General features: G+C 49.9%; 1 protein-coding gene across 1 annotated transcript; it reads right to left on the bottom strand.

Moving 5' to 3' along the window:
• Positions 1–1,369: 1,369 nt before the first annotated feature.
• On the bottom strand, positions 1,370–24,353 carry ATG4B (autophagy related 4B cysteine peptidase). The gene is made up of 13 exons (XM_065640548.1): positions 24,276–24,353; positions 18,353–18,451; positions 17,772–17,843; positions 16,014–16,112; positions 14,689–14,790; positions 13,966–14,038; positions 13,018–13,097; positions 9,102–9,298; positions 8,026–8,104; positions 7,154–7,299; positions 5,979–6,035; positions 5,592–5,685; positions 1,370–3,042 (listed from the first exon to the last, which is right to left on the bottom strand). Exons 1-13 carry the CDS (start codon positions 24,283–24,285, stop codon positions 2,969–2,971), a joined length of 1,182 nt encoding a protein of 393 aa, XP_065496620.1. The 5' UTR covers positions 24,286–24,353; the 3' UTR covers positions 1,370–2,968.
• Positions 24,354–24,990: the final 637 nt, after the last annotated feature.

Genomic DNA, 24,990 nt, shown 5'->3' with positions numbered 1-24,990 from the left:
CGAGTCACTCTTGTAACTCCCATACACAGAACCAAGTGGAATTTAAAACAGCACGGCCCAGGCTGCCCAACCAGATCAGCTACGAGTTCTTAGCAGTAAAACTACAGTAAACTAGGATGTTAAATTGAATCATTTGTAAGGTGCACTAATACGGGGATGAGCAGCAGCATTCACGTCTCTACCTGCTAGGCTATTAACCCCCCAGCAGCATGGACCAGGTTGATGCCCACGCTGGCCGATACAGAGACTAAATCCTGCTCTAACGCTTAGAGAGGCTGATTGAACTGATCCACTACCAGGGAGAGGAAGGTAAATGTTTAAATCAAAATTGTTAATGCAAACGTCATCTGCTGCCTTCACTCTACAGGCGCACGGCAGCTGCGAGCAGAAACCCTCCCTGTGAAGGAGGTGACACTGAACCGGGCCCTGCCAGCAACACCAGAAGATGATGACACGCAGAAGTCATTTAATTCATATTAGCTTTAGGCTCCTGACAAAAAAGCCAGAAATACCCGGTAAATATCTAAGCAAGCTGAACTTAGCTCTGTTACTTGGGTTGTGTTAATGCTCAGGTAAAATCTTGTCTGGCTGAGCCGTCCTTAACCAGAAAAGCATGAAGATGAAATACGAGGTGACTCTTAAATCAAGAAGTGTCCCGAGTGACTAATCCTCAATAAAAAGGACTGGCCAACAGCAACAGAGGGTGCAGCCTCCCGATTCAAGAGGTGTGACCTGCCATTCCACAGCAAAACACGAAAAGTGGTTATTGAATTGACTACGCCAAGTTCTGTACTGTTTGCTGCTGCCGAGCTGGGGTTTGGAAGGCTGGCTGGAGACCGATACAATGAAAAGCTATCGGGTAAATAGCTAAACAGCAGGCGTATAGTCTTAAAGGAAATAAGTTCCATTTACCACCTACCAATGCAAAAACTTTTCAGCCTCTGCCTGGCTCTTTCCCCTCTACCTCAAAAGCAGACGCGGCAGAGAGTCGCCAAAAAAGCATGTCCTGTCCTGGAAGGGTTTAGACTGTTTTAGACGCAGAGAAGTGCTGTGTAGCTTAAAATTCAAGGAGCAGAATTGCTGTGGAAGTGGTTTTTTCCCTTTTCTGCCAGCCTGTCTGCAGGTGCTCACCTCTGGGGCAGGACCTTCAACCCAGCCGTCACGAGCAGCCTCTGTCCTATGGGATACACCAAAAGGGAGAAAACGTCACCGTTGCACAACACTTAACGTTTGCTCCCATCTGCCTTCGTATTGCGCTAAAAGGGTAAAAACTGCCATCGCTGACAGCGTTCCCGACCGCGCTGTGGGGTTCCTGGGTACCACCCGCCACCAGCCTCCATTCGTCTGCGAGAACACGAGGACAGGCAAAAGATTTTAGATCTGTTTATTCAGATACAAATCGAAAGCAGATGAATGGAGCACAGCCCCACTTCCTCTGCTGCCTCTTCCCCAAACTACCAGAGAGAAGAGGAGGAGCAGGCAGAAAGCAGCAAATAATAATTTAGTGACAGAAGCATTGTGGTTCCCGGTTCAAACCTCTGCTTTTTGGATAGCACAGGGACAGTTAGAGCATCAGTAGGTCAGTCACGGGGGAAATGGGTCATTTCTAGCCAGCTGTCACCACCCTTGGGCACAAAAGCATCGACCAACAGGTTCCAATCCTAAAGGTACAAAACAAAGCCTTGTCCACAGGTTTGCAACCTGCAGCATGCGCTAAGGAAACTGCTTCTGTTGCAGTTTGTGTTCAGACACACCTCTCCATTCACCTTTCTCTGGATTCTGTGCAGAGAAGGGCCCCGGGCAGAGCTATCAGCTTAAAGTAGCCAAAATTTCCAGTATAATCAGACCTTCTCAAGACATTCTGTCTGGCAGAAGGCAAAAGGTGCTGGGAAGCCACTGCTGCACCTCAGGCACCTCCTGCTTTGGAAAGGGAATATCTAACAGCTGGAGGAACCGCTGAACAACCCACCCAGGACACCTCGAATTTTCTAGCTCACGCTTTTGGTACCGAGAGGATTAATTCCGCAGACGCCGTGCCAGCACGTGGGCGCGCGCACAAGGCTGGCGGATCTCAGTTGTCCTCTTTCGCCTCTCCCAGCCGGGGACTTTTTTCCCCAGGGCTATGGAATCCAGTTGTCTGCTCGGAGCAGCTTTCCTGAAGATACTCGCTGTAGAGACTAATCCATTCTAGAAGCACAATGTTTTATCGACTCGGTGAGAAAGAACACACACATTTTCTATTCTCCTTCTGTTCTTTCCACTGTTATTTAAGCGGAGACTGAGATGTTCCTCCCCGGCAGCACGGGCCTGCTCCGCACTCCCAGGCAGCCTTTCGCTTATCGAATTACCAGTCGCTTGTAAGTCAGGATGCGAGCAGAAGGGTTCTACACCTGCGAGGAAGCGCCGTGTACTGCAAAGCATCACTAGGAGTTGTACTGTAGACTCCAGGGGCTTTCCAGCCATCCTGTCGGGACGTCTGCTGTTCATTTGCGCCGTGAGCTGCAGTCCGAGCTGGCCGGTGAGGAGAGAAGCTGCTCAAGGAATTAACTGTACGTTTCACCTGCTAAATGACGGGTGGCTCTATTGAAGCTTCAGAGGGGGTGTCCCCGTGTAAGGATTTAGCGCTCTAACGATTTCTGTGCCTCCCCCAGAAGGCCGACTGACCTGCTGATGTAACGATAGGCTTGGAACTCCTGAGCACCGCTGCATCCACTTCCAGTAACCATTTTCTGCTGAGAAATTCCGACTCCAGCCAGTAAGGCTGTAACACCCGCTTGGCTCTTCGTCCCAACGCAGACAATGCGCGCTCCACTCAGAGGCTGCACAGAATGCCAGGATGGACGAGAGGTGGGGATGGCAGCAAGCGCCTATGAAAACCGGCAGCCCCAGGCTCTCGAAGGAGCTTCCCTCCCCCCCTTCTCCCCACACGTAACACAAATTTGCAGAGTCAGTTGTTTCCTGTTTGTTTTCAAAGGGACAGGATTTCGAAGTCCTCATCTTCCGAGTCAAAGAACCTTTCCAATCTGTCGGCATCGGAGGAGTCTGGAAGAGAAAAAGCAAGCGTTACCTCCGCGGGACGAACTGACTGCTCAGTGTCAGTTGGGCGGCAGAACTGGGTGTCAGAGGCCCACAGACTCCAAGAGACTCTGTAATGCACCCGAGTGAAGGCTCTGAGGAAGGATGAGAAACAGCACATGTCAGGAGCAAGGAAAATAGGCTGGGGAGAATTACAGGATGCACAGAAGGTGCGCCGCATTGCACAGACCACACAGAATGTTAGTGATTGGAAAGAACCTCGAAAGCTCATCCAGTGCAATCCCCCCGCCGGAGCAGGAACACCCAGATGAGGTTACACAGGAAGGTGTCCAGGCGGGTTGGAATGTCTGCAGAGAAGGAGACTCCACAACCTCCCTGGGCAGCCTGGGCCAGGCTCTGGCACCCTCACCGGGAAGAAGTTTCTTCTCATCTTTAAGTGGAACCTCCTGTGTTCCAGTTTGCACCCACTGCCCCTTGTCCTATCACTGGTTGTCACCCAGAAGAGCCTGGCTCCATCCTCCTGACACTCCCCCTTTCCATATTGATCCCCAGGAATGAGTCACCCCTCAGTCTCCTCTTCTCCAGCTCCAGAGCCCCAGCTCCTCAGCCTTTCCTCACACGGGAGATGCTCCACTCCCTTCAGCATCTTCGTGGCTGCGCTGGACTCTCTCCAGCAGTTCCCTGTCCTTCTGGACCTGAGGGGCCCAGAACTGGACACAATATTCCAGATTGGGTCTCACCAGGGCAGAGCAGAGGGGCAGGAGAACCTCTCTGACCTACTGACCACCCCCCTTCTAATCCCCCCCAGGTCCCATTGGCCTTCCTGGCCACAAGGGCCCAGTGCTGGCTCATGGTCACCCTGCTGTCCCCAGGACCCCCAGGTCCCTTTCCCTGGATCCCAAACACGGGCCTGGTGCAGCACAGCTCAGCGCTGTGGCTGTTCTGTGCAACCTTCCTGTGCAGCAGCTCTGGGTCAGCAGGGCAGAGTTCGGCCTCAAGAAGCTCAAAATCAGGGAACCGGGCCAGGTCTGCACTAGTATCCATGAAAATTTCGGACCCAGTTAAGTGATAAGGGGATATTTTTTTCTCAATGTATTAGAGACTTTTTTTCTGCTACAGTTGCCTTTGATCTGGCTACTGGGGGATGTAATTACACACCACACGCTCTGCAAAAAGCAATTAGTACAGTTCGTTTTGTGAGGAAGGGTCATGTACTTGATCCCTCCTGTCCGTCCTTCCAGCTCTACGGTGAGGAGGGAGCACGATCCTAACGGGGAAGTAACTTTACCAGAGGGGAAATTCAGGTGAGAAGGTACGGGCAAGCTGGAGAAGTAAAGGAGAAACCTCCGTTAACTCAGGCTTCACAAAAACACACGCTGGCCTTGGCAGAACAGCAACAACTGATGGTTGGGTACACAGAAATGCAAGGCTGCAGCCCCCCCTGAACGTTTTGTGGTAAGCTTTAATCCCCCAGTAGCACATGCGAACGCCTAATGTCACTTTTCTTGACAAAAATGCAGCACCCACGGGTGCTGGCAGCGCAGTGTCCTCAGCGGAGCGGCCCCTTCGCTTCGGGTGGCTTTTGTTTGGAAAGCTTTTCATAACATTCCACACAAGTTTAGGTTCAGTGCTAGCACATCCACTAGGATGAAATTTTAGAGCCCCTATTACGCAGAATGTTTAAATTGCTTTTAACTTCACGGTGCTGAGAACATTTAGAAGCAAGTATATTCATTAATATGAACTTCAGCATGAGTGAAACTACTGCATTTATCCATATTCAAGTTGGAATTAAAGAAATGAGTAAAAGAAAGGAGACTAATAGGGACTTCATGCTAACAGTACAATACCAATCCAGGGATTAAGCTATGTTGTTTATTTTTTTGGTAATGCTTTTCTGCTATTGTGAGGGAATCAAGTGTTCTTACGGAAAAGGACAGTGAGACAAGGAAGGCTTTGACAGTTCACACTAAGGAGAGCGCAAGGAAGCGGAGGGTGCGGGATGCAGGACACAGCCCAGCACCCAGTGACAGGGTGACAGGAGCTGTCAATGGCTCGTTATCTCCTGCAATGCTTATGCACGTCTCGTTAACGTGATAAGCAGAGCCTGACAGCCAAGATACTGCCCAGCTCTTGTTCCTTTTTGCACTGGCAGTGGCACACGCACAGGGAGGCAGTGCCTTACGCTGGAGCTAAGTTTGGCCAGCCCCGTCTTTGACCATTTTAATTACCTAGAAACTCAGTTTTTAGCCTTTTCAATGGACCTTTTTGATTCCTCCAAGCATCCCTTTACAAATCATAGATTCACACTGCTGTGATAGCTCATGAACTTGTCTTTTCTTCCCCTCGGTCACCATCACCATTTATAGACTCATTCTAAAAATCATCCTGCGACATTTGCGAACCATTAGCTGAAAGCCAAAGAACTAAATCAATTGACCCAAGAGCTCCAGATCAAACTGCAGACAGAACAACAACATACTAGAAGTCTCTGTGCAATTCCACACCATTTCCAGAAAACCAAAGGGACCGGCTCACTCTCTGCGTGGCCTCACCTGGGGTGAGATTCAGGACGTCGGGGTTGGAGAAATGAGACGGTTGGCGTTCGACCAGCTCGAACATGGGCAGCGCTGCTCTCACCAGGGACAGCTGTGGAGCAAGAGCAGAGCAGTGAGAACCAGCAACTCCGTACTCACCGTGCTCTCCGTCTGTAAGGGGTAAAAACGAGCTCTTGGGACCTTACCGCAGCTGAAAAGAAACGTTTCTCAAATCTCTGACTTACATCATCAGCGGAATTTCAGAGCTACGCTCTTTTTGGTAGTTTCATAAACTATTTTCGGATGGTTTAAAATGGATAGCGCTGCAGAGAACGTGGTCTCAGTGCAGCGGCTTGGAAACAAGACAATTCCCTTTATTCCTTTCCCGGTGATAGAAACACAAACCTTTTTGATTTGCTGGCACCAATCGTTAAAGTCCTCCTCTGTGTTGCAGAAAAAGCCCTAAAAACAAAACCAAACAATTTATAGACGGAGCATTTTAGCCTTAAGGCCTTGTATTAACCCCAAGCAACATGACCAGGACTGTGAGAAGTTACAACACCCAACTGCCTCACTTTTAAACTCTGGCTTACGCTGCCTCGTTAAACTGAACGCTGCCCGTACGCTTGATGTGACCAGACTATCCATGTGCTGGAATCACCAACGTAACGGTCTGCTCTGCTGCGGGAGGGAAACCGGGCAGAAACAACCCAAATGGAAACAGCAGGCAAATCAAGACAATTAAATTAAACAGTATTCCCTGAAAATAAACAGTTTCAGAACAAATACGAGGCCTTGGTACTTATTTTTAAAATGTTCTTTAAGCTTCAATGATTGTTTGCTGCTACCCTTATCTACAGTCATGGTGAATAAAGCTATAGCTAAATGGAAAGTTAAATGTATTCACAAGGTGTTAATGTCTATATCTTATTATTTGCAGTCCCTCAGAGAAAGCAAAAGTAACTACAAATAGCGCTGTGCCAGAAACTGCTTTCTTGACCAACAACGGTGCTTCAGCATGCAATGAACTGGGTCATTCTAAAGTGGTCACAGTTGTTGACGACAAGAGGCTTTGTATTTAAATATGGCACGTCTTTTGGTCCATGTGAAAAACACATTTGAGTGTTAAATATTTTCTGACATTTTGGAGTTACTGTTGCTCTTCCCATTTTCTTTAGGTCAACATATGGGTCATGGCAATACTGTGCAGGTCTAAAGTCTCTTTACAGGAAGTAGTCTGGGGTGCGACGAGTAACACGCGGTTCACGCTGTTACCAGAATACAGATCCAGGAATGGATTCAGACCTGCCCAGCAAAAGGCAGGACAATGCCCAAACTAAACCTGAGAGAAGGACACTGCCCCATGAAGAACGGCATTTAATTGCCACGCAACGGGGACTTCCCTGCACCAAACCGCTCCGTGCACAAGGAGCTTCTGTACCAACATTACCGAAACCCCGGCAGCACTTGCCCAGAGCACAGTGTCCCTGCAGAGCACCCAAAAGGGTCCCAAAGGGAAAGCTGTGGCACAGGGGGACCCCAGCAGCGCTCCTTTGGGTGATGGAGCAGCAGGAACGTACCACCGCGATGGAGGGGTCGAGCTCGGCAATGCTCATTCTGCAGGGAGGGTGCTGGCAGTGGAAGCTTTCGTCAGGGAGACAGCCGCTGTCGTTGGGCTCCACCGCGGGCTGCGTGGTGTGGGGATCCAGGTAAATGAGCTCCTCACCTGCACAGACGGACAAGCAGATGTGAACAGGAAGAACCGTTCTAAAAAACTCGTCCTCTGAGAAGCAAACGGCGAGATACAAGGAGGAGGAAGGGTGATGACGGAGCCAGCTCTCCTAACCCCACAGAGGAACCCGCGTTCCAGGGACGACTTGCTTTCAGCCGCTTCCCAACTGCTTCTCACCCAGGCAAAGCACCAGCTGCCCGCTCCACGGCGACACCCTGGGCTCAAGGCACAGGCGCCGTGCAGATCCTGGTCCTGCACCTGCGTTCCAGGGCCCTGCGGAAGCTCAAGTCAGCCCCAGAAATCCAAAGCACAACCAGCCTGAGGTCTCAGCAGAGAGGAAAAAAAAAAAAATCAGAGGGAAGGAGGAGAGCAAAAGCACAATGGTTTGTAGGTCTCCAGAGAGGGGACAACTAAAGAACAGTTAAATCCAGCCAAGCCCCTGGAGAGAGGTCAGCTCCAAACCTATGAAGCAGCCTCTGCGCACACTTCTTTACAGACAGGATTTAGCGTTACGCTGGGGAAGTTTACGGCCTGTCCTACAGCCACTGCTCAAAGCTACACACTCGCAAAGATATTCAGTCCCCAGCAGCCTTCCACGCTTCCAGCAGGAACCCTGCAGCATGCAGCACAGAGCGAGCAGGAGAGCTGCACCGCTCTGCAAGCAGTTTTTGAGCTGGGGGGAGATGCTCGGGAAGTCTCTGCAGTACTCTGGGCACTCACCTACATAGCCAATGAAGTAGTGAGCACTGTTTGGTTTCCCTCCGATCACTCCCAGGGACTGGGGCATCATGAAGCAGTGCTGGAAAAGCAATACAGAAAACACACAGCTGACAGACAGTGAGACGGCAAGTGGCAACAAAGGCAAACATCCAAAAATGCAGTGGGAAAGAAAGATGGGGACACTGAAAATCAGCAACTCGGGCAGCAGAAACAGCTGTTTCTGGTGAGAACTCTGCCAGGAAGGCTGGAGGCCGCAACACAGGGCCTTCGAGGAACAAGGAAGCAGCTCAAAAACACCTTGAAGTCCTGACAGGAACACACGGGTGGACCAAATGGAAGGAGCAGCACTACTGCAGCACCCAGGCCGGGCAAATCAGCGTCAAGACACCCTGGCGTTGTCACCAGGCTGCAACAGTGCGCTCGGGAGGGAACCATCATTCAGAAAACAGTTTTAAGTTCCTTTTCCAGCTGCAGTACCCAGGCACCAGCTACTGGGTCAAGGGCAAGTAACCTCGCGTGAATTTAGGGCTCTCCTACCCGTGCAGCTTGGAACTTGCCAGCATTAGGAGAATAGGACAGCATGCATCCTGTCTCCTGCATATACTCTGCACACCCTGAATTCTGCAGCCTCCCGATGCTCCTCACTGCAACCGCCAGCCCCATTCTGGCCTCGGTCTGCAGGACAAGCTCCAGCATCAGAGCCACGGGGAGTCTGCAACACTGGAGTCATTAATGCTCAGGTTGCCACCAAGCACAGTACAGTTGTGCTGAACAAATGCTGCAGCAGGTTGGTACCATGTGAACACAAAGAGGGACTGAGGTGAAGCTGTGAAGCAAGATCCTCAAAAAAAGCCAAACGCCAAAAACCACAACCCCCCCCAAAAGCCTGACTAAAGCCTGCAAAACCCCATACCCGGACCTCTGACCAGGATTGTCTCTGAACACATTTTTCTTTTGAAAATAGGACAATTCTTTCTGAGTATTTTTTACCCCAAAACCAAATTCCAGAAATGACTTAATTCACAACAGGCTCCTCAAGCATCGGAACACCCAAGAATTCACTCCGGGTCCCCTACCTTGAGTGTTTCAATATAGGCTTCATTGATCTCTGTGAGCCCGAGGCGGAGAGGAATCAGCAGCACCAACGGTTTCCAGAGTGAGTGCCTATCTCTAACCCCCGCTTCCTCTGGGCACCCGTTGTAGAGTCCGTCCGACTCCACAGCCGGGCACGCTGCGGCTCCAGCACACGGCGCGTTGGACTGGCACAACCGCCCTACGGAAAGGGAACAGGAGCAGAAAGCGTCAGAAATAACCTCCGTTTCTAGACCTTGAGTCTTTCTGTTTGAGCTCTGGTTGACAATTGCTATTTGCTACAAGCCTACAGCACTTCAAGAGAAAAGCTTAACGAGGTTTAGCGCTGGGATCATGTGCTGTGCGTCCTCCCTGCAGGATTTCAGGTAGGGCTCAGCATTTCGTGGGAGCTTACACCAAGCTTACACCAAGGCGTGCTGTACTCACAGCCACCATCTGGCAGGCCGTTAAAATGCAAATTCTTCCAGCAGGTGAGCAGCTCAGCAACAAGCTGTGCCAACAAGGCTGAAGGGCTTGATTAGGAGGTCAGGCAAGAGTCTTGAATTCAGAGCCAAAAATCTGGAGTGTTCAACTGCAGAGGAGTTCCCAGAGGATGCGAGGACAGTTGAATGGCACGAGGAAAGCGTTACGGCTTAACAGAGGAAATATTTGCCCGTAATTAGTACTGTAACAAGATACAAACATGATGCCTGTCTAGAGTAGTTGTAATTTGCCTGAAGTTTACTGCAGCCTTCCTAAATTCTATCAGGGATCATTCAGAAGCTACTTTAGAGACCTAAAGCTGGATGATCATTAACTCTGCAATGTCAGCATGAGCTCTGCCTGTAAGATATGGGGCAGTAAAACTCCTCAGGGCATATTCGTGACGCAAGCGTCATTCTCATTCTACATCCTCATTGTACAGGCTTGACAAACACTCAGCCAGGCTGTAATACAACCAGATTATGTAAATTCTGCTAAAGAAACAACTCCAAGCCTACCCATCTCACTGGCCAATTTCATTATTTGCTGGGTGTGTGAACCAAAAACCCAAACCCCAAAGAAACCCACAGCATTTTAATCGCGAAGCCAAGGCAATTAGACAAAATGCCAGAGGCTCGTTTAATTAATTCCTGGCCTAAGCTGAATTCCAGGACACTCTAGCAGGTAGGACACCACGTAAACAACCAACCTTCATCACCAGCTCATTACTAAGAGCTTCAAACCCAGCTGAACAAGAACATTACAGCCGAGTTTCGAAAAAATAGATCCTTGATCTAAAGCCTCAGGGTGAGAGACAACCTGCACGGAAGAGTTTGCAGGTGCTCCCTGTGCTGTCCCTCAAGGAGGGACAAGGTGTGTGTGTGCGCGTCTCTCACGCGCAGATGTATCATAGTTACTGGAAGTCCTGAGAAAACTGGCAGTCGTTATTCATAGTGATTTATCCTGCTGAAACAGTGAAGATCGTGGGGTTTCTTGTTGGCCTGTTCTGATGTGAAATCAGCTGCCAAGCCAGGGCTGTGGCTGCACAGGGCGTCACTGCGGGTTCCTTCATCAGGCAAAGCCGCTGGCAATCCTGTGCTGCGATATCAACATATTTAACCCCAGTTTAAGCAGCAGGGAGCTCAGCAGAGACTAAACTCACCCTGCTGCTTTGGCAGGCTTTGCAGCACGTTAAGCAAGTTCATTTTCCTACGGCAGTCTATTCCCTGATAAGCACCGTGGTGGCACAGCACGGCGGAACCTGCTGAACACTTCCCAGCTGGGTCCAAACCATTTACTGCAAACACACCGCAACAGATGGGACGCAGCGTCGCTCCCGCTGCGGCTGCTGCTGTCAGGTACTGGCTTTACTGTCATGCTTTCTCACCACCTTTCTGATGCACAGAATCCTCCAACATCCACCTAAGAGCCCCTTTCTCATATAACAGACTGACTCAGAAGGGATAAAGACGGATGTTTTCTGCACTGCTGCAGCAAAAGGTGTTTCCTACGCACCTTAGGCTGAACGACATCAGTGACAGCATTTAACAGATGTATGAAACAGCATTAACTTCTGAATGCTTCACTAGCAACAGATGTTTGGGGCACAAGATGGATAACGTACCTACAGACACGTAACACATGTGACCTGCTCATACAGCGACTTTCAGGCTCCGAATGTGACTCACATTTGAGGAAAATAAACAAACACCCTTCACACACATCACAAGCAGTACGGACACATTACTTGAAGCGGTGTCAGTGCAGATCACAAGCCACATAGACAAGAGCCTGCAGCGCACCCAAGCCTTGCAGCCAGCATGGTTTGGTTCTAGAAGTAACGTTTTCAGGCTAAAGATGAAAGATAAACCCACTTTCTGTCTTCACACTGGCCTTTGCTTAAGCCAAGGGCATCAGCACATACATTTGGAGGACTACATGTACCTAAGGTTAGATGGGCGCTTCTCAATCAGATTTTATGTTTCTTGGCCTCTCAATTGAGACTACCTGATAAGAGATTTGACTTTGTAAAGCGACTGTCCTGCACTCTAGGGACAAACCACCTGATTTGGACTCCGTGGCAGCCGAAATGACGCCTGCAACAACCTCCCCAGCTCCAGCGCTCAGCAGACCGCTCTACGTGCAGTTTCAGAACATTAACTGGGCAGAAAACACCGCGTGGATTTGTGCTGCGTAAGCGCACTGCCCCGCCGCTCGGCTGAGAGTGAGTGAGGGGACAGCTTGCGTGGCCGGGACACGCGGGGCTGCAGCAAGCAGCTCTGGTTACCACAGCGAGCAGCTTTCGAGCAGCTCCGGTTACCGCAGCACTGCAGCCCGAGCGAGCACGCTGGGGGTGAACACATAGCACAGCTGCTCAGCCTGCAGAGCCATCCTGTTGTCAGGATGCACCAAAAAAAGGAAGGAAAAAGAGAAAAAAAAAAAACCCACAACAAACCAAACAAAAAAAAGCAGCCAGCGAGCTGTTTCATTCATCCTTAAAAGATGATGAGAGACCCACTCCAGAGATGGATTCCCTTCTTCTCCCCGGCCCACCAATTTTGTTCATTTTCCTCTTCAGCGATCCGCTCTGGTTTTCTTACTCTGCCTAATAACAGAGACATTCCCACCCTGTTATCACAGAATCCCAGAGTGTCAGGGACTGGAAGGGACCTCGCAAGCTCATCCAGTGCAATCCCCCTGCCGGAGCAGGAACACCCAGATGAGGTTACACAGGAAGGTGTCCAGGCGGGTTGGAATGTCTGCAGAGAAGGAGACTCCACAACCTCTCTGGGCAGCCTGGGCCAGGCTCTGGTACCCTCACTGGGAAGAAGTTTCTTCTCATCTTTAAGTGGAACCTCCTGTGTTCCAGTTTGCACCCATTGCCCCTTGTCCTATCACTGGTTGTCACCCAGAAGAGCCTGGCTCCATCTTCCTGACGCTCACCCTTTCCATATTGATCCCCATGAATGAGTCACCCCTCAGTCTCCTCTTCTCCCAGCTCCAGAGCCCCAGCTCCCTCAGCCTTTCCTCACACGGGAGATGCTCCACTCCCTTCAGCATCTTCGTGGCTGCGCTGGACTCTCTCTTTATATGAGAGAGGATACAGCCATTTACTGCTCACTACCTGCAGCCATCAATAAGTGTGATGACACCTCCCGAGCAGCTCCCACCTATCGTCTGGAGGCCAGCAGAGCTTCTCTCCAGATCCAGAGGCCATGGTGTCAAGCCACAGGCTTTATTAAATGAAGCAAAAGTCAAACAAGGGGACTTCCTTGCCCTAGAACAGCAATTCTCATCTGGTTTTAACATGCTCGGCCACAACTACAAGACAAAAAATTGACTTAACGCTCATTGTGTTGTACTGCTATACACTGCAGCTTTTTTCTGGCCTCTTGCTGCCAGAGGATATGCCACGTTCTACCTCCACGTGATACTTACGGATTTCTTCCATCACTACTGTGTTGTCCATGGCTATATGGACCGCCAGGGAACTCCATGTATCAAAAGTCGCAAGTTTTCTATAGGAAAATTAAAAAAAAAAAAAAAAAAAAAGGTCAGCAAGGAATAGTTACAACTACAAGACAAAGACAGTGTTTTACCAAAGAGAAACTGGATTATGAGAGACTGGCTTTCATCAGTTATGCTGTAAAGTATGTTTTTATACATGTATTGGAGTTGTAACCCCGTTGTCACTAGTTATTATGGCCAGAAAAATAAACAAGGTTGCAAATGGGGTCACACCTGGGAATTTGTTACCTGCATCTCTCCTGGTCACCTATACCAGACCTTGGGCTAATCCAGCATATAGTCTGACCTGGAAAAACTGCGTTTAGGCAATCCAAGCCTATTCCAGGGAGCTCCTGGCTCATCTAATCAAAGCGAGGAAAGAATGGTGACAGGAGAGAGAACGTTTCTCAAAATACAGTGTGTCCCAGTTATTAAAGGCAGCCTGTGCTCCAGCACTGCTCTGATCCTCTGCCTGTCACCACGGAAGCCAGGCAGCAAATATTAACGCTTTTCTCTGCTAATGGATTAGGAACTTGATGGCTCGCCGGCAGCTTTTTGATAACGACGACACTGCTGCAGAGTATCGCACTCAGTTCTAGAGGCAAGCGTTAATACTTGTGGGACGTGGAGAGAGATTTCTGGGTGTTGTCCTCAACTTGCAATCTGTTTTCTCTCACATCCTGCCGGCATCTGAGGAACAGAAAGTTTCAAGTCCGGGCCCAAGCAGGTCGATAAGGACAAGCAGGTTGCCTGCTAACAGCATTAAAACATACAGTTGCGCTTCAGCCAGCAGCAGAAACCTGTAAACGAGGAAGTACCGCAAACCAAATGACCCCAGCGCATGGTTCAAAAGATATAAAGGAAAAACGCAGCACTTACTTGAGCACTTGTGCAACTGTGTTTGGTCCGTACCACTGACCTATGGATTTCCCCTCTCCAACTCCCATCTGGGCTGCATCGCAAGAGAAAAAAAAATTACAAAATAATTTAGCAAATAATTTCACCTACACTGCATCCCTTCCTAACCAGAGTTTGAATTTAATAGAGAAGAAATGTCACCTGGAAGCACTTTTGAGTCAGCAGAATCTACCCTTTCATGGGGTATTTTAGTGCAGATGGAAGGGAGAAGCGTGTCGATGGAAGAGAGAACTGGAACAGGCTGCTTCTCTTTTATATGCCAGAGAAGTTTATAGCAAAGTGAGATCCTTCCTTAGTCCATTTTCTTCACCCAGCAATCTTGTATTAATAATCTTGTGTTAGTATTAATATTAATAATAATATTAATATTACAGGGCCCTCGTGAGCACAGCCACCACGTGCGTTCCTCTCAGCTAGCGAGGATCCAGAAAGCAATGCCAAATATAACCGAAAGCTTTAGACAAACCTGAAGGTCTTCATGGAGTCAACAAGAAAAATCCATCATAATCCACAATAAACAGTGGTAGTTTTACATCACGGCAAACAACAAGCAGCACGATATTACATACTAGCCATCCTGCTGGTTGTTTTGTTTTTTTAGTTAGGTTAGTGAAATAAGCACAGAGTGATGGTCTACAAGCATGGGAAACCCAGACTGAGTATCTTCGGCACCCGGACTCTTACCTATCTGGTGAATGGAGTAGTAGCTGTCTTTTCTGTCAACGAAGGCATTAAGAACACTGAAGTAATTATCCACCTGCCTCTTCCCTTTTATCCACCTCCAGTCTAAGACAGACAAGGGGATATAACAAAACAAAACATGATTATTTATTAGCAACCAGAGACTGCAAGCTACAAACTCTTCCCTGTGCATCAATCAGCTGACTTGATTTTCATGTCGCTATCTTATTACTAGGCATCTGAGGCATTCCCAACACCAAAGGATGAACTTTAAAAGAAAAGCGAGCATTTTCACAGCTGGCAGAAAGCAATATCACCCACAGAACTACAAATCAACAAACGATCAGAAAACACAAATTATACCTCTGTCCCACAGATGGGAAATAGGATTACAGTTTCTCATTGACAGGCATGAGCTACTCATTCCAGAAAAAAACAGGTGACCTCACTATAAAAATCACCCCACACGAATTCAAAGGACATCAACAATGGTCAAAAACCCCCTCCGGTACAGCTGCTCACAGACAGAGAACAGAAGTGTTCAGAGAGAGGAGACTACGCTCAGTGAGGGCTTTGTGATAAAACTGCACTCTAAACAAGAACCAGTCCAAGTTGCTTTAAACTTCAGCTACATAAAAAACCCTTCGAGAAAAATCTAGTCCGTGCTTGGCTTCAGTGGCTTTAGCTAGCACGTTACAGGGCTCGGCTTTGTTTTAAGGCTTGGATAACTATATCTGTCCATGCAGAGTTGCAGACAGCAGGGAAACACGGGATTTCCACTGGACTTTTCTCTCAACAGTCCTGAGAGAAGAGTAAAGAAAAAAAGTGACAGAGCCCTGAGCCATTCCCATCTGCTGTCCTTGCAAGGATTGTGCTTGTGGGCCTGGAATGAGGAGCAGCTGAAGTCCCTGGGTCTGTTTGGCCTGGAGAAGAGGAGACTGAGGGCAGAGCCCATGGGGCTGCAGCTTCAGCAGGGGAGCAGGAGGGGCAGGGCTGAGCTCTTCTCTCTGTGACAGTGACAGAACCCAGGGAATGGCAGGAAGATGTGCCAGGGGAGGGGCAGTTGGACATGAGGAAAACGTTCTTCACCCAGAGGGTGCTGGACACTGGAACAGGCTCCCCAGGGAGGTGTCACGGCCCCAACACTTGACAGTGTTCAAGAAGAGACTGGACAACATCCTCAGACACACGGTGTGACCTGTGGGGTTGTCATTGCAGGGACAGGAGTTGGACTCCATGATCCTTGTGGGTCCCTTCCAGCTCAGGACATTCTGTGATTCTACGATCACAATTCTGTGGCAGCCAGTTTGGGCTGTGCACTGGTTTACCTCTTCCCAAATGTCTGCAGACCAAGGCCTGAGCAAAGATCATCTGGCCGCACCGCAACATACAGCCCCAGCCGGTGTCAGACGTGGGACCGGTTCCTCCTGTAAAGCAGGACAGACAATAAGCATGTAATGAACATTAAAACTGCGCCAAGCGGGAGAAGAAATGAAAGTGCCATGAGTCTGCACAGGGAGCAGGTTCAGCCAAGAAATCAGGCAGGGCATAATTAGCTCCATACCCAAGGCTGAGAAACAAAAATGTAGTTGTCACTGAGTAACTTAATGGCATCCCTTAAAAACAAACAAAGAAAACCTTCCAACACTAACTGAAAAGGGATAGAAAAACTTCCAAGGGAAGTCCAAATAACTCAGCTGGAACTAGAGTTGAATTTCTCAGGAGCACAACAGCCCCTGAGGCCAGGTGCAGCCTCCCGGCCCCTTTCAGAGACAGGTTTCTACACGGAGGTGCTTGTTACAGGCAACTTCTTGTGATCCTTGTCTGGAGAAGATGACTCCTCATGCAAAACAAACCAGTCCCAAGGAGTTCCCATATCATAAGCAGCTACGACTGGATGAGATTCTAAAGTGAACAACACAGGCCAAAAAAAAAAATCCCAAACGAACCAAAAACCACAAAACACCAGTCAAAAAAACCCACCCCAGCAATGAAAACAACACATCCTACATAATATTGGAGAATAAGTTCTCTGAAGAGCTTACAGTATTTAGGTGGGCAAGCAAAGGGAAGTGGCCAACAATAAAATGCACAACTGGGAGAAGACTGGAAAAGGTTTACTGTGCGACATGCAAACTGGATCTATACTGTAAATGGGACATGACTCAGAAAATGGGATTTGTTTTTGCCCCCCACCCTTTAATAACTCACACAGAAAGCCCAATTGTGTTTGTGAGCCATAGTTAAATACGTGCTAAGCCTTCAATTTCAAACACATGTTTAAGTGTGGCTCACAAGCATGAATTTAAAGGAATTACACTGCATTAAAGATGTCTCATACCTTGTTAGGCAAAGAGCTTCCCAGTATGGAAAGAACAGAACAAGGCAGAAGGACCAGCTACCAAGAAGGCTCTTCCAAATTGGAGCCTTCATCAGTTTCTAGGGATGATGCTGACGGTGGGGACGCAGATGGGGCCTGGAATCCCCTTTACCTGCTCTCAGATCTCTCTAATACCAGTAAACCAAACCACGGTGCAGAAGAGACGATGCAGAATATGTTAAGGAACACAAGACGCCCGCCTTTGAGTTCACCAGGAAACATTCCCCGTATGACCACAGCTCCTGTGTATAACAGCTGCTTCAGGCGCTTAAAAAAACCCCACATGAACAAAAAAAACCCCCGTAGTCCAGAGCGGATGCACAAAGGCGGTGATTTCTGTATCATCTCTCTAGCTTTCACCTCTTTAATCCACTTCAAGCCTAAAACCATCTTTAAATAATATTACACTTGAGAGTTATGTAGGACCTAATGAACATGAAGTACAGAAAACTTCCCCTGTTGCTCAAAGGAAGGAGGTTTCTAGGTAGGCTTCCCAAACTCATTCTTGTGTCCCTTTTAAAATCACTGTTATCCCTCATACCCACAGGGGTTAGAAATCCTCATACAAGACAAACAAGAAGCCTATCCTATCCATTAAATTTCAGATTCCTACAAACAGAAGTTCATTAACGTTATGCTTATGGGGTAGAGATAAGTGGATTATCACCACTTCCAGGATATACTTCGACTCGTCCGCAGTACGTACCGATAGCAGGGAAGTTCTTCCTGTAGGTGAACCAGAGCCGAGAGGTCACATCCAATAGGATCTCTTCTTTCTCTGGAAAAATGTCAGCGTTGAAAGGCACGTACGTGAGGGCAGCACCAAAGCCTGGCTCAATCCATCTCCCTCCCACCTCCCCTAAGGTCTGCTCCTCAGTCTGCACGCCCAGAGAGGCAAGATCTGGCTGAGGAACAGGCCAGCGCTGCTGTGCAGAAGAAACTTTCTTTTTCCCCTGAAATAGCTGCAATCAACCCAAAGATGCTACAGCCACTGGCAAATTATGAAGCCATAACCCATTCTCTCACCTTTCTCCCAAGCAGCCCTCTTGCCCCAACCATCACGACATGAGTCCCAATAATTACTAGAGCAGTAACTTTCTGCACAAAAATACTCCAGAGTCTGCAGAAATGGGCAGAGCACTGACAGTCCGAATGCTCTGCCAGCAAACAGACGCTCTGCAGCACGCTCGCAAGGCTTGCGGTCACCTTGCTGCTCAGAAAGCAAAGTGCAACACTAAAAAAGTCCTTTGGAGCATTACAGCAGGTTGCATCATGCAGGCAAAATACCTGTAAAAACACTGTATTTCCGGCCAAGGATCCAAACGGGTTCTTTGGTCTCGGGGAAGTCTTCATATTCGAACCTGAGAGTGTCATAGGTAAGAGTAGCTAGAAAGAGAAAGAAGAAATCACACACCTTTCATGGCCTTTCCTTGTGTTTTAAAAATCATACAAAACTACAGAATCAGAGCTGCTGTCACCCAGTAACTTACACACACAGAGCCGCTGGTAAGAAACAGTGTGGCCCCCCTCAATAGCAGCTCTGGAAGGTGCAGGGGGCTGACACAGCCACACAAGCAGAAAAGCAGAGGGATTTCCAGGTTAGGGCAGCTCTGGGTTCTGCCCGGCGCAAAAAATGGTCAAGAAAAGGTCGAAGACTTCAGCTGGCAGCTGCACGCTGTTCCCAGAACAGGCAACATCGCGCGCATCATCAGCAATAATATCACTGTCCTCTTTTCAAGCGAGCAAAGTGATTAAAATCCTTCTTCCAGAGAACAGAACGTTTGGTGGTGGAACACTAAAAGCACAGGTCGCATTAAGATGGGAACTAAACCTCGCTCTGCAAGTCAGTCCCTCCTCAAGAGGCAGAAGTCGTCACCCGCGCTGCAAACAGTCTTCCCAGGTGTCACACTAAAATCTGAGAAGATGTGCTCGTTTGCACGTGACAGACAAACCTTACGTCTGTTTTACAGGCTCCCATCACAGCACGGGATCCATCAGTGCCTCGATACCCACCCTCTTCCAGGACCACGACAGAACAACCCAGCAGCATAGGCTGCCCCGGGATCAGGACAGCTTAAACTTTCGTGCAAAAGGCACAGGCAATGGGGAGGAAAGAAAAGGAGAGTTGTGCTCCCCCAGATGTGTATTTGGAAATAAGGCACTTTTAAGTGTTCTAGGAACCCTGGAAATGAACCATCTCCATTTGTAGGTGTTAATTCTTTAACAAACCACCTATAAGATTTAAAGCAGAACTAAGCCAGACTGTTCTGTGACTGTTACAGTGGCTTATTGAAAATATCCCTCACAGCAAATGCAATAAAACCTGCGGTAATGTAGCAAACCTCTTGTATCTCACAAGTAGAAGACGTTCGTAGACAAGCTTTCCTCCCAATTAGTCCTCGCTTAGCTTTCCAAAGCATCACCTGGTGCACCAATAAATAGCAACTCAATCCATTTGATAGCTCCAGAAAGGTTCTATTAGATTTCGGCTCCTCAATCTAATTTTAGATAGACTCTGGACCTAACCCTAGCCCAAAAGATTTAAAGCACGTTCCTTGTGTGAATCAGTCTATCGACTGTCTCGGGCACATTTAGGAGAGCACGGGCCACACGTTCCCATCCCCGTCCCATGATGTGACTTCTCAAAAGCAAGCGAAGCAAAGCAATTCTGCTTGCACAGAAAAGTTCCAGTAAATTAATTCGCCCTTTTCCTCTAACAAACTTTAGCAGGGAAACTATGAATTTCTTTACCATATACTAGCCAAACTTCACATATCCCCAGCAGTCCATGCTTTCTGTGACTATCTTCACTTAATAGCTTGGCTCGCTTCACCCCTTTTCTTGCTCAACGTTGGAGATTTCTTTCCAGGGAAGGAAGCGACGTGGCTTCTGCAGATGTTTTCAAGTGTGCATCACTTTCTACTTTCTCCCTTAATTCTCCAAAGTTTCCCTTTAGGATGAGACATCACAAGTTTACTCTGACAGCTCAAAGGGATGCTAGTTGTTAGGGTTTTTTAGAATTCAGTGCATTACCAGATACAACCTTTAAATAAAAGCTGAAGTTCTCAGACAGGTTTTAGTGCTCAAAGGAATATTTTTGTGGTTTATTTTCTCAGTTCCAAAGCTTGCCACGAATCCAGCTCTCTGTCAAAGGAGTCTCGAATAGCTTAAATAAAATGACTGAAAGAAGGATGCTAGACAGAAACCATTCAGGGAGCTGCAAGTGACGTGACGCTGCATGCCAGGGAGGAGAGAGACACTCGCAGCCCTTCGGCCAAATGTCCAACATCTGGGCTCGCTGCAAAGGTCCAGCTGCGCATCCGAAAGATGCCGTCAGACATTAGCGCGCACGCTGGCTTTTCAAAAGAAAATACCTGCCACCATCTGAAAAGACACAACCGCTAAATGCAGGAGTTCAGGTTTCGCCTCCACAGGGAGGAAAATTCAAGCGATTGCTCCGAGTTGGTATCGACAATTTTATAACGGGACCAATAAACTCCCCACAAAGCTTGAAGCCACTGAGCGTTTCCCTTACGAACATCTACTTTCATACGCTCTGGTGCTTTTTCAAAACTACATCCATTGTGCTATTGCCCAGATGAGCTAAACATGAGCCAGTGGGACCCCAAAAATTCAGGCGGGGGTACAAAGAGCATCACAGCTTGCACAGGAGCCTTTCTCTCCCACTTAGAGAGGCAAAGGGTCTGAAAATAAACAAAACTGGAAATTCCCTAAGCAGAAACCCTACTCAAAGATGCTCCTTTCAGTGCTGCAAAAGCCAAGTGAGACCAGCAAATTTCTCAGGCAGCACTCCAAACCTTCACCTTCAAGAAGCCCTCAATCTATTTTAAATACTGACCTCTGAGCAGCAGCCTCTGCAGAAAATCCGAGCGCTCGTCAAATACGATAGTTCCGCTTCTTTCAGCGCACAGTGAATTTATAGTTTAAGAACCAAGAGTTTCAGCCCTGCAAAGCGCACCCTCCGAAAGGTGGCCTCGCTTTCCAGGAGCCTCGGGCACACCATGAGGGCTGCAAGGTTGGCTGGATGTCACCCACGGTGTCACCTTCCCCAGGCTCTGCCATGGTGTCCCACAACATCTGCTCACCCCCACACAGATCACACAGAATGTCAGGGACTGGAAGGGACCTCGCAAGCTCATCCAGTGCAATCCCCCCGCCAGAGCAGGAACACCCAGATGAGGTTACACAGGAAGGTGTCCAGGTGGGTTGGAATGTCTGCAGAGAAGGAGACTCCACAGCCTCCCTGGGCAGCCTGGTCCAGGCTCTGGCACCCTCACCGGGAAGAAGTTTCTTCTCATCTTTAAGTGGAACCTCCTGTGTTCCAGTTTGCACCCATTGCCCCTTGTCCTATCACTGGTTGTCACCCAGAAGAGCCTGGCTCCATCCTCCTGACACTCCCCCTTTCCTTATTGATCCCCATGAATGAGTCACCCCTCAGTCTCCTCTTCTCCAGCTCCAGAGCCCCAGCTCCTCAGCCTTTCCTCACACGAGAGATGCTCCACTCCCTTCAGCATCTTCGTGGCTGCGCTGGACTCTCTCCAGCAGTTCCCTGTCCTTCTGGAACTGAGGGGCCCAGCACTGGACACAATATTCCAGATGAGGTCTCACCAGGGCAGAGCAGAGGGGCAGGAGAACCTCTCTGACCTACTGACCACCCCCCTTCCAATCCCCCCCAGGTCCCATTGGCCTTCCTGGCCACAAGGGCCCAGTGCTGGCTCATGGTCACCCTGCTGTCCCCAGGACCCCCAGGTCCCTTTCCCCTACACTGCTCTCCAACAGCTCGTTCCTCAACTTATACTGGAACCTGGGGTTGTTCCTGCCAAGATGCAAGACTCTACACTTGCACTTGTTATATTTCATCCTCTCTAGAAAGCCCTGACAGAAAAGGCAAAGCTTTGTAAACAGCGCGACAAAAAACCCACTTACATTAAACAACCTAGGTAAAGCCATTCGAACTAATACTGCATGAAATATTGGCATTAAGGCTGAACGTTTGCGTTCTCTTCCACTTCCGTGCGTGTGGGTAGATCTACTCAGTTATAAGAGACCACATCACAAAAACCTGCCGCGTGTGAAGCGCCAGGAACCAGCCCTCAACACCCTCACGTGCCTGCAGAATCAGCGACACTCAACACCAGTTCACTGAACATGAGTACGCGTAAGGTTATTGAAAAGTGATACAGCATTACCTTGACACAGACCAAGAAAAACTCTCTCGATACATAGAATTAGGGTAGAGGGTGAAATCTTGCCTCTCTTCTTATATTCTTAGGCTCAATAATAAAAAAGCCAAGGTAAAAACATTGTCTGAACTTGTAAGAAGCTCCCACCTAAACACACGCAGAAGCACAGCCCAGCAGCCCCCGACTGGTGATGCCAGTTTGCAAATGTGCTTACGGCAAGATACGAGCTTACGGCAAGTACCAAGCCCCTGACAGCCACTCGCTTTATCTACTTCACCAAAGCTCTTTGGTTTTCTATCAACTTCAGGAAACAAATAACAAGTGAAAACGTTGATGACTCAAAGAGAAATACAGCGAGTGATCTTCCCTGTGGTTTGCACAGCAGAACAGCTGACGTTCACTCATCAATCATCTTGGTTCCAGTTTGCCCACACAGCTTCGATGTTTTGTCAAAAAGCTATTTATATAGAATACTGAAGTAGAGATTGGGCGCATCACACAGAAGGAAAAGCGGGTTTTTCAACACCTCCCTTCCCGAATTGCTCCTTGGGCTTCCCCCAGTCTCTCGCAAGGTCTCACTCTCCGACACAGTAACACTCCTCGGGCAGCACCCACGAGGGCTGAGCCACAGTTTCCCCTTCGGCCACCAATTAACACTGCCATGGAACAATGAGAAATGGGGCAGACGATCATCTCCTTCACCTGAGACAGAGCAGAGAGCAGGAAAGCTACTGGATAGAGAGTATTTCAAAAGAGGCTCAAGAAGAGAAGGTAAATTTGTTGTGCTGGTAAAGCTTATTGCTGAAAAACCCTAGAAAACAGATAACTGAAGAACAGCCTGAACCCTTATTTCTGGCCTTTCCAGAAGAAAGACTAAGTCTTTTAGTTCCCCTAAGCTTTTTCGAATGAGACAAATCCCAATTATCTAAGTGATAACGGGGAGTTAAGAGACAGCCAAGGAGGAAAGTCAGTCAAGAGGAGAGCGGTGCCTCCTTGGAGGCCCCGAGCAAACAGTTCCAAGTCTGCCTGTCAGGTCCCCAGCTGCCTGAACAGTGGGGCTGGAGGTCTCTTCGCTCCAAAGCCCAGAGGCTCCCTTCCTCTTCACACAGAGAACCAGCCCCACTGTCCCTCACAGCGAGGTTCTCCTTCCCTCCACAAGCCTCGCAATGCTCACACAAAGAGTGAGCAAACACATCTCCCCGCTCACGTTGTGTAAATTCACTTGGCTGGAATACATTTTGTTCCCAGGTGCCAGGGACGGGACGCAGCGACGTGCAAGGACACGGCCGGCGGTCGGGACGCTATCGGCACTGACAACGGCGGCGCCTGCATCGAGGGCAGAAACAAGTCACAACAACAGTCCGGAGCAACGAGAGCTACAGAAACCCTACACACACACTCACCCAACGCGGAGGAGGAGCCCGGACGGCCCAGGAAAGTGTTTGTTATTATAAAGCAACACTTGATAGAATCACAGAATGTCAGGGATTGGAAGGGACCTCAAAAGATCATCCAGTCCAATCCCCCCCAACCTCGGCAGAGGGTGGATGAAAGCTCTTACCACACAACGCTACAAGGAAGAGAGTCCCACGCGCTTACTTTTTCTCCCCCTGTACAAACCCCAAATCTCTGTGGCGAATGGCTTTGCCCTCTTATCCCTCGATGCCACAGAAGCAGCCCCGGGACACCGGCCCTGTCACCGCCCGGGCAGCTCCTTAGGAACGAGGGCGACAGAGGGCCCGGGAAGGGTTCACCTCCCCGCCGGGAGGGCTCTGAGCTGCACCGGCGGTAGCGGAGCCGCCACCTTCCCGCAGCGCGCAGGGGAGGCGGCCGGGCCGGGCCCCTCACGGCCGCGCCGGGAGAGGCCGCGCCGCGCCGGGCCGCCTGGGCCTGCGCCGCCCCGGGAAGCCGCAGGTCTCAAACCGGCCGCGGGGCCGGGCCGCGGGCTCCTGAGGGGGAGATGAGCCGCCCGCCCCCCGCGGGAAGGGGCCGCAGCCGCCACCCACCTGCGTCCATGGCGGCGGCCCCGCCGAGGGCCGCGGCCGCTGCCGTCCCAGCGACACATACGCCCCGGCGCGGCCCTGCGCGGCTGCTGGCACGAGCGCGGCGCCCGCCCAATGGGAGCGCCGCTCGCAGCCGGGCTCCGCGGTGGTTGGCTGTCGGCGGCGCTCGTCACGGCTCGGTGCGCCGCGAGGCTTCTTCCGCGCACTGGGAGCCGCCATGTTGCTGTACGGAAAGGCGGTGCGAAGAGCGGAGAGGCGCCGGGCCGGTGGCGGAGCCCGGGCTGGGGGAGGGGGTGCGGCGGCGCGTAAGGGCTTCGCTCGTTCCGCACGACGTTGGCGAGAGCGGCCCGTGACACGCACGCACGCCCGAGGAAGTTCTGATACACGGGGGCGGCCATCGTGTTGTACGGAGCTGGCCGAGCCGAGCCCCGCCTCTCTGTCCCCGAGAGGGTAAAGCCCCACGCCCGCCCCTCTCAGAGGCGCCTTTTACGGTTCGGTCGCCGCGGACCGAGCGGCTCGTCGGGAGGCGGAGACCCTGCAGCGCCCAGGAGGCAAGCGAGCGGCGCCGGGAGCGAGTCCCCCTTTCTCCACCCACCCCACAGCAGCGGCGCTGTACGGAGGCGCCTCAGTCAAAATGGCGGCGGCCGTGTGGCGGCCGCCATCTTGGTTGACGGCAGTGCCGTACAGAAACCCCTTCCCCAGCAGCTGAGGGGCGGCC

The sequence above is a fragment of the Caloenas nicobarica genome, chromosome 8 (assembly GCF_036013445.1).
Source record: "Caloenas nicobarica isolate bCalNic1 chromosome 8, bCalNic1.hap1, whole genome shotgun sequence".
NCBI lineage: Eukaryota > Metazoa > Chordata > Aves > Columbiformes > Columbidae > Caloenas > Caloenas nicobarica.
Note: the sequence above shows the minus strand (reverse complement) of the source record. Positions and strands in the feature narration are given on the sequence as shown.

Coding starts and splice junctions, on each gene's coding strand:
- ATG4B (XM_065640548.1), bottom strand. Junction 8,105..9,101: donor CCTATATTGAAACACTCAAG/GTAGGGGACCCG, acceptor TTGCTTTTCCAG/CACTGCTTCATGATGCCCCA. Junction 3,043..5,591: donor CGTCCTGAATCTCACCCCAG/GTGAGGCCACGC, acceptor TTTCTCTTCCAG/ACTCCTCCGATGCCGACAGA.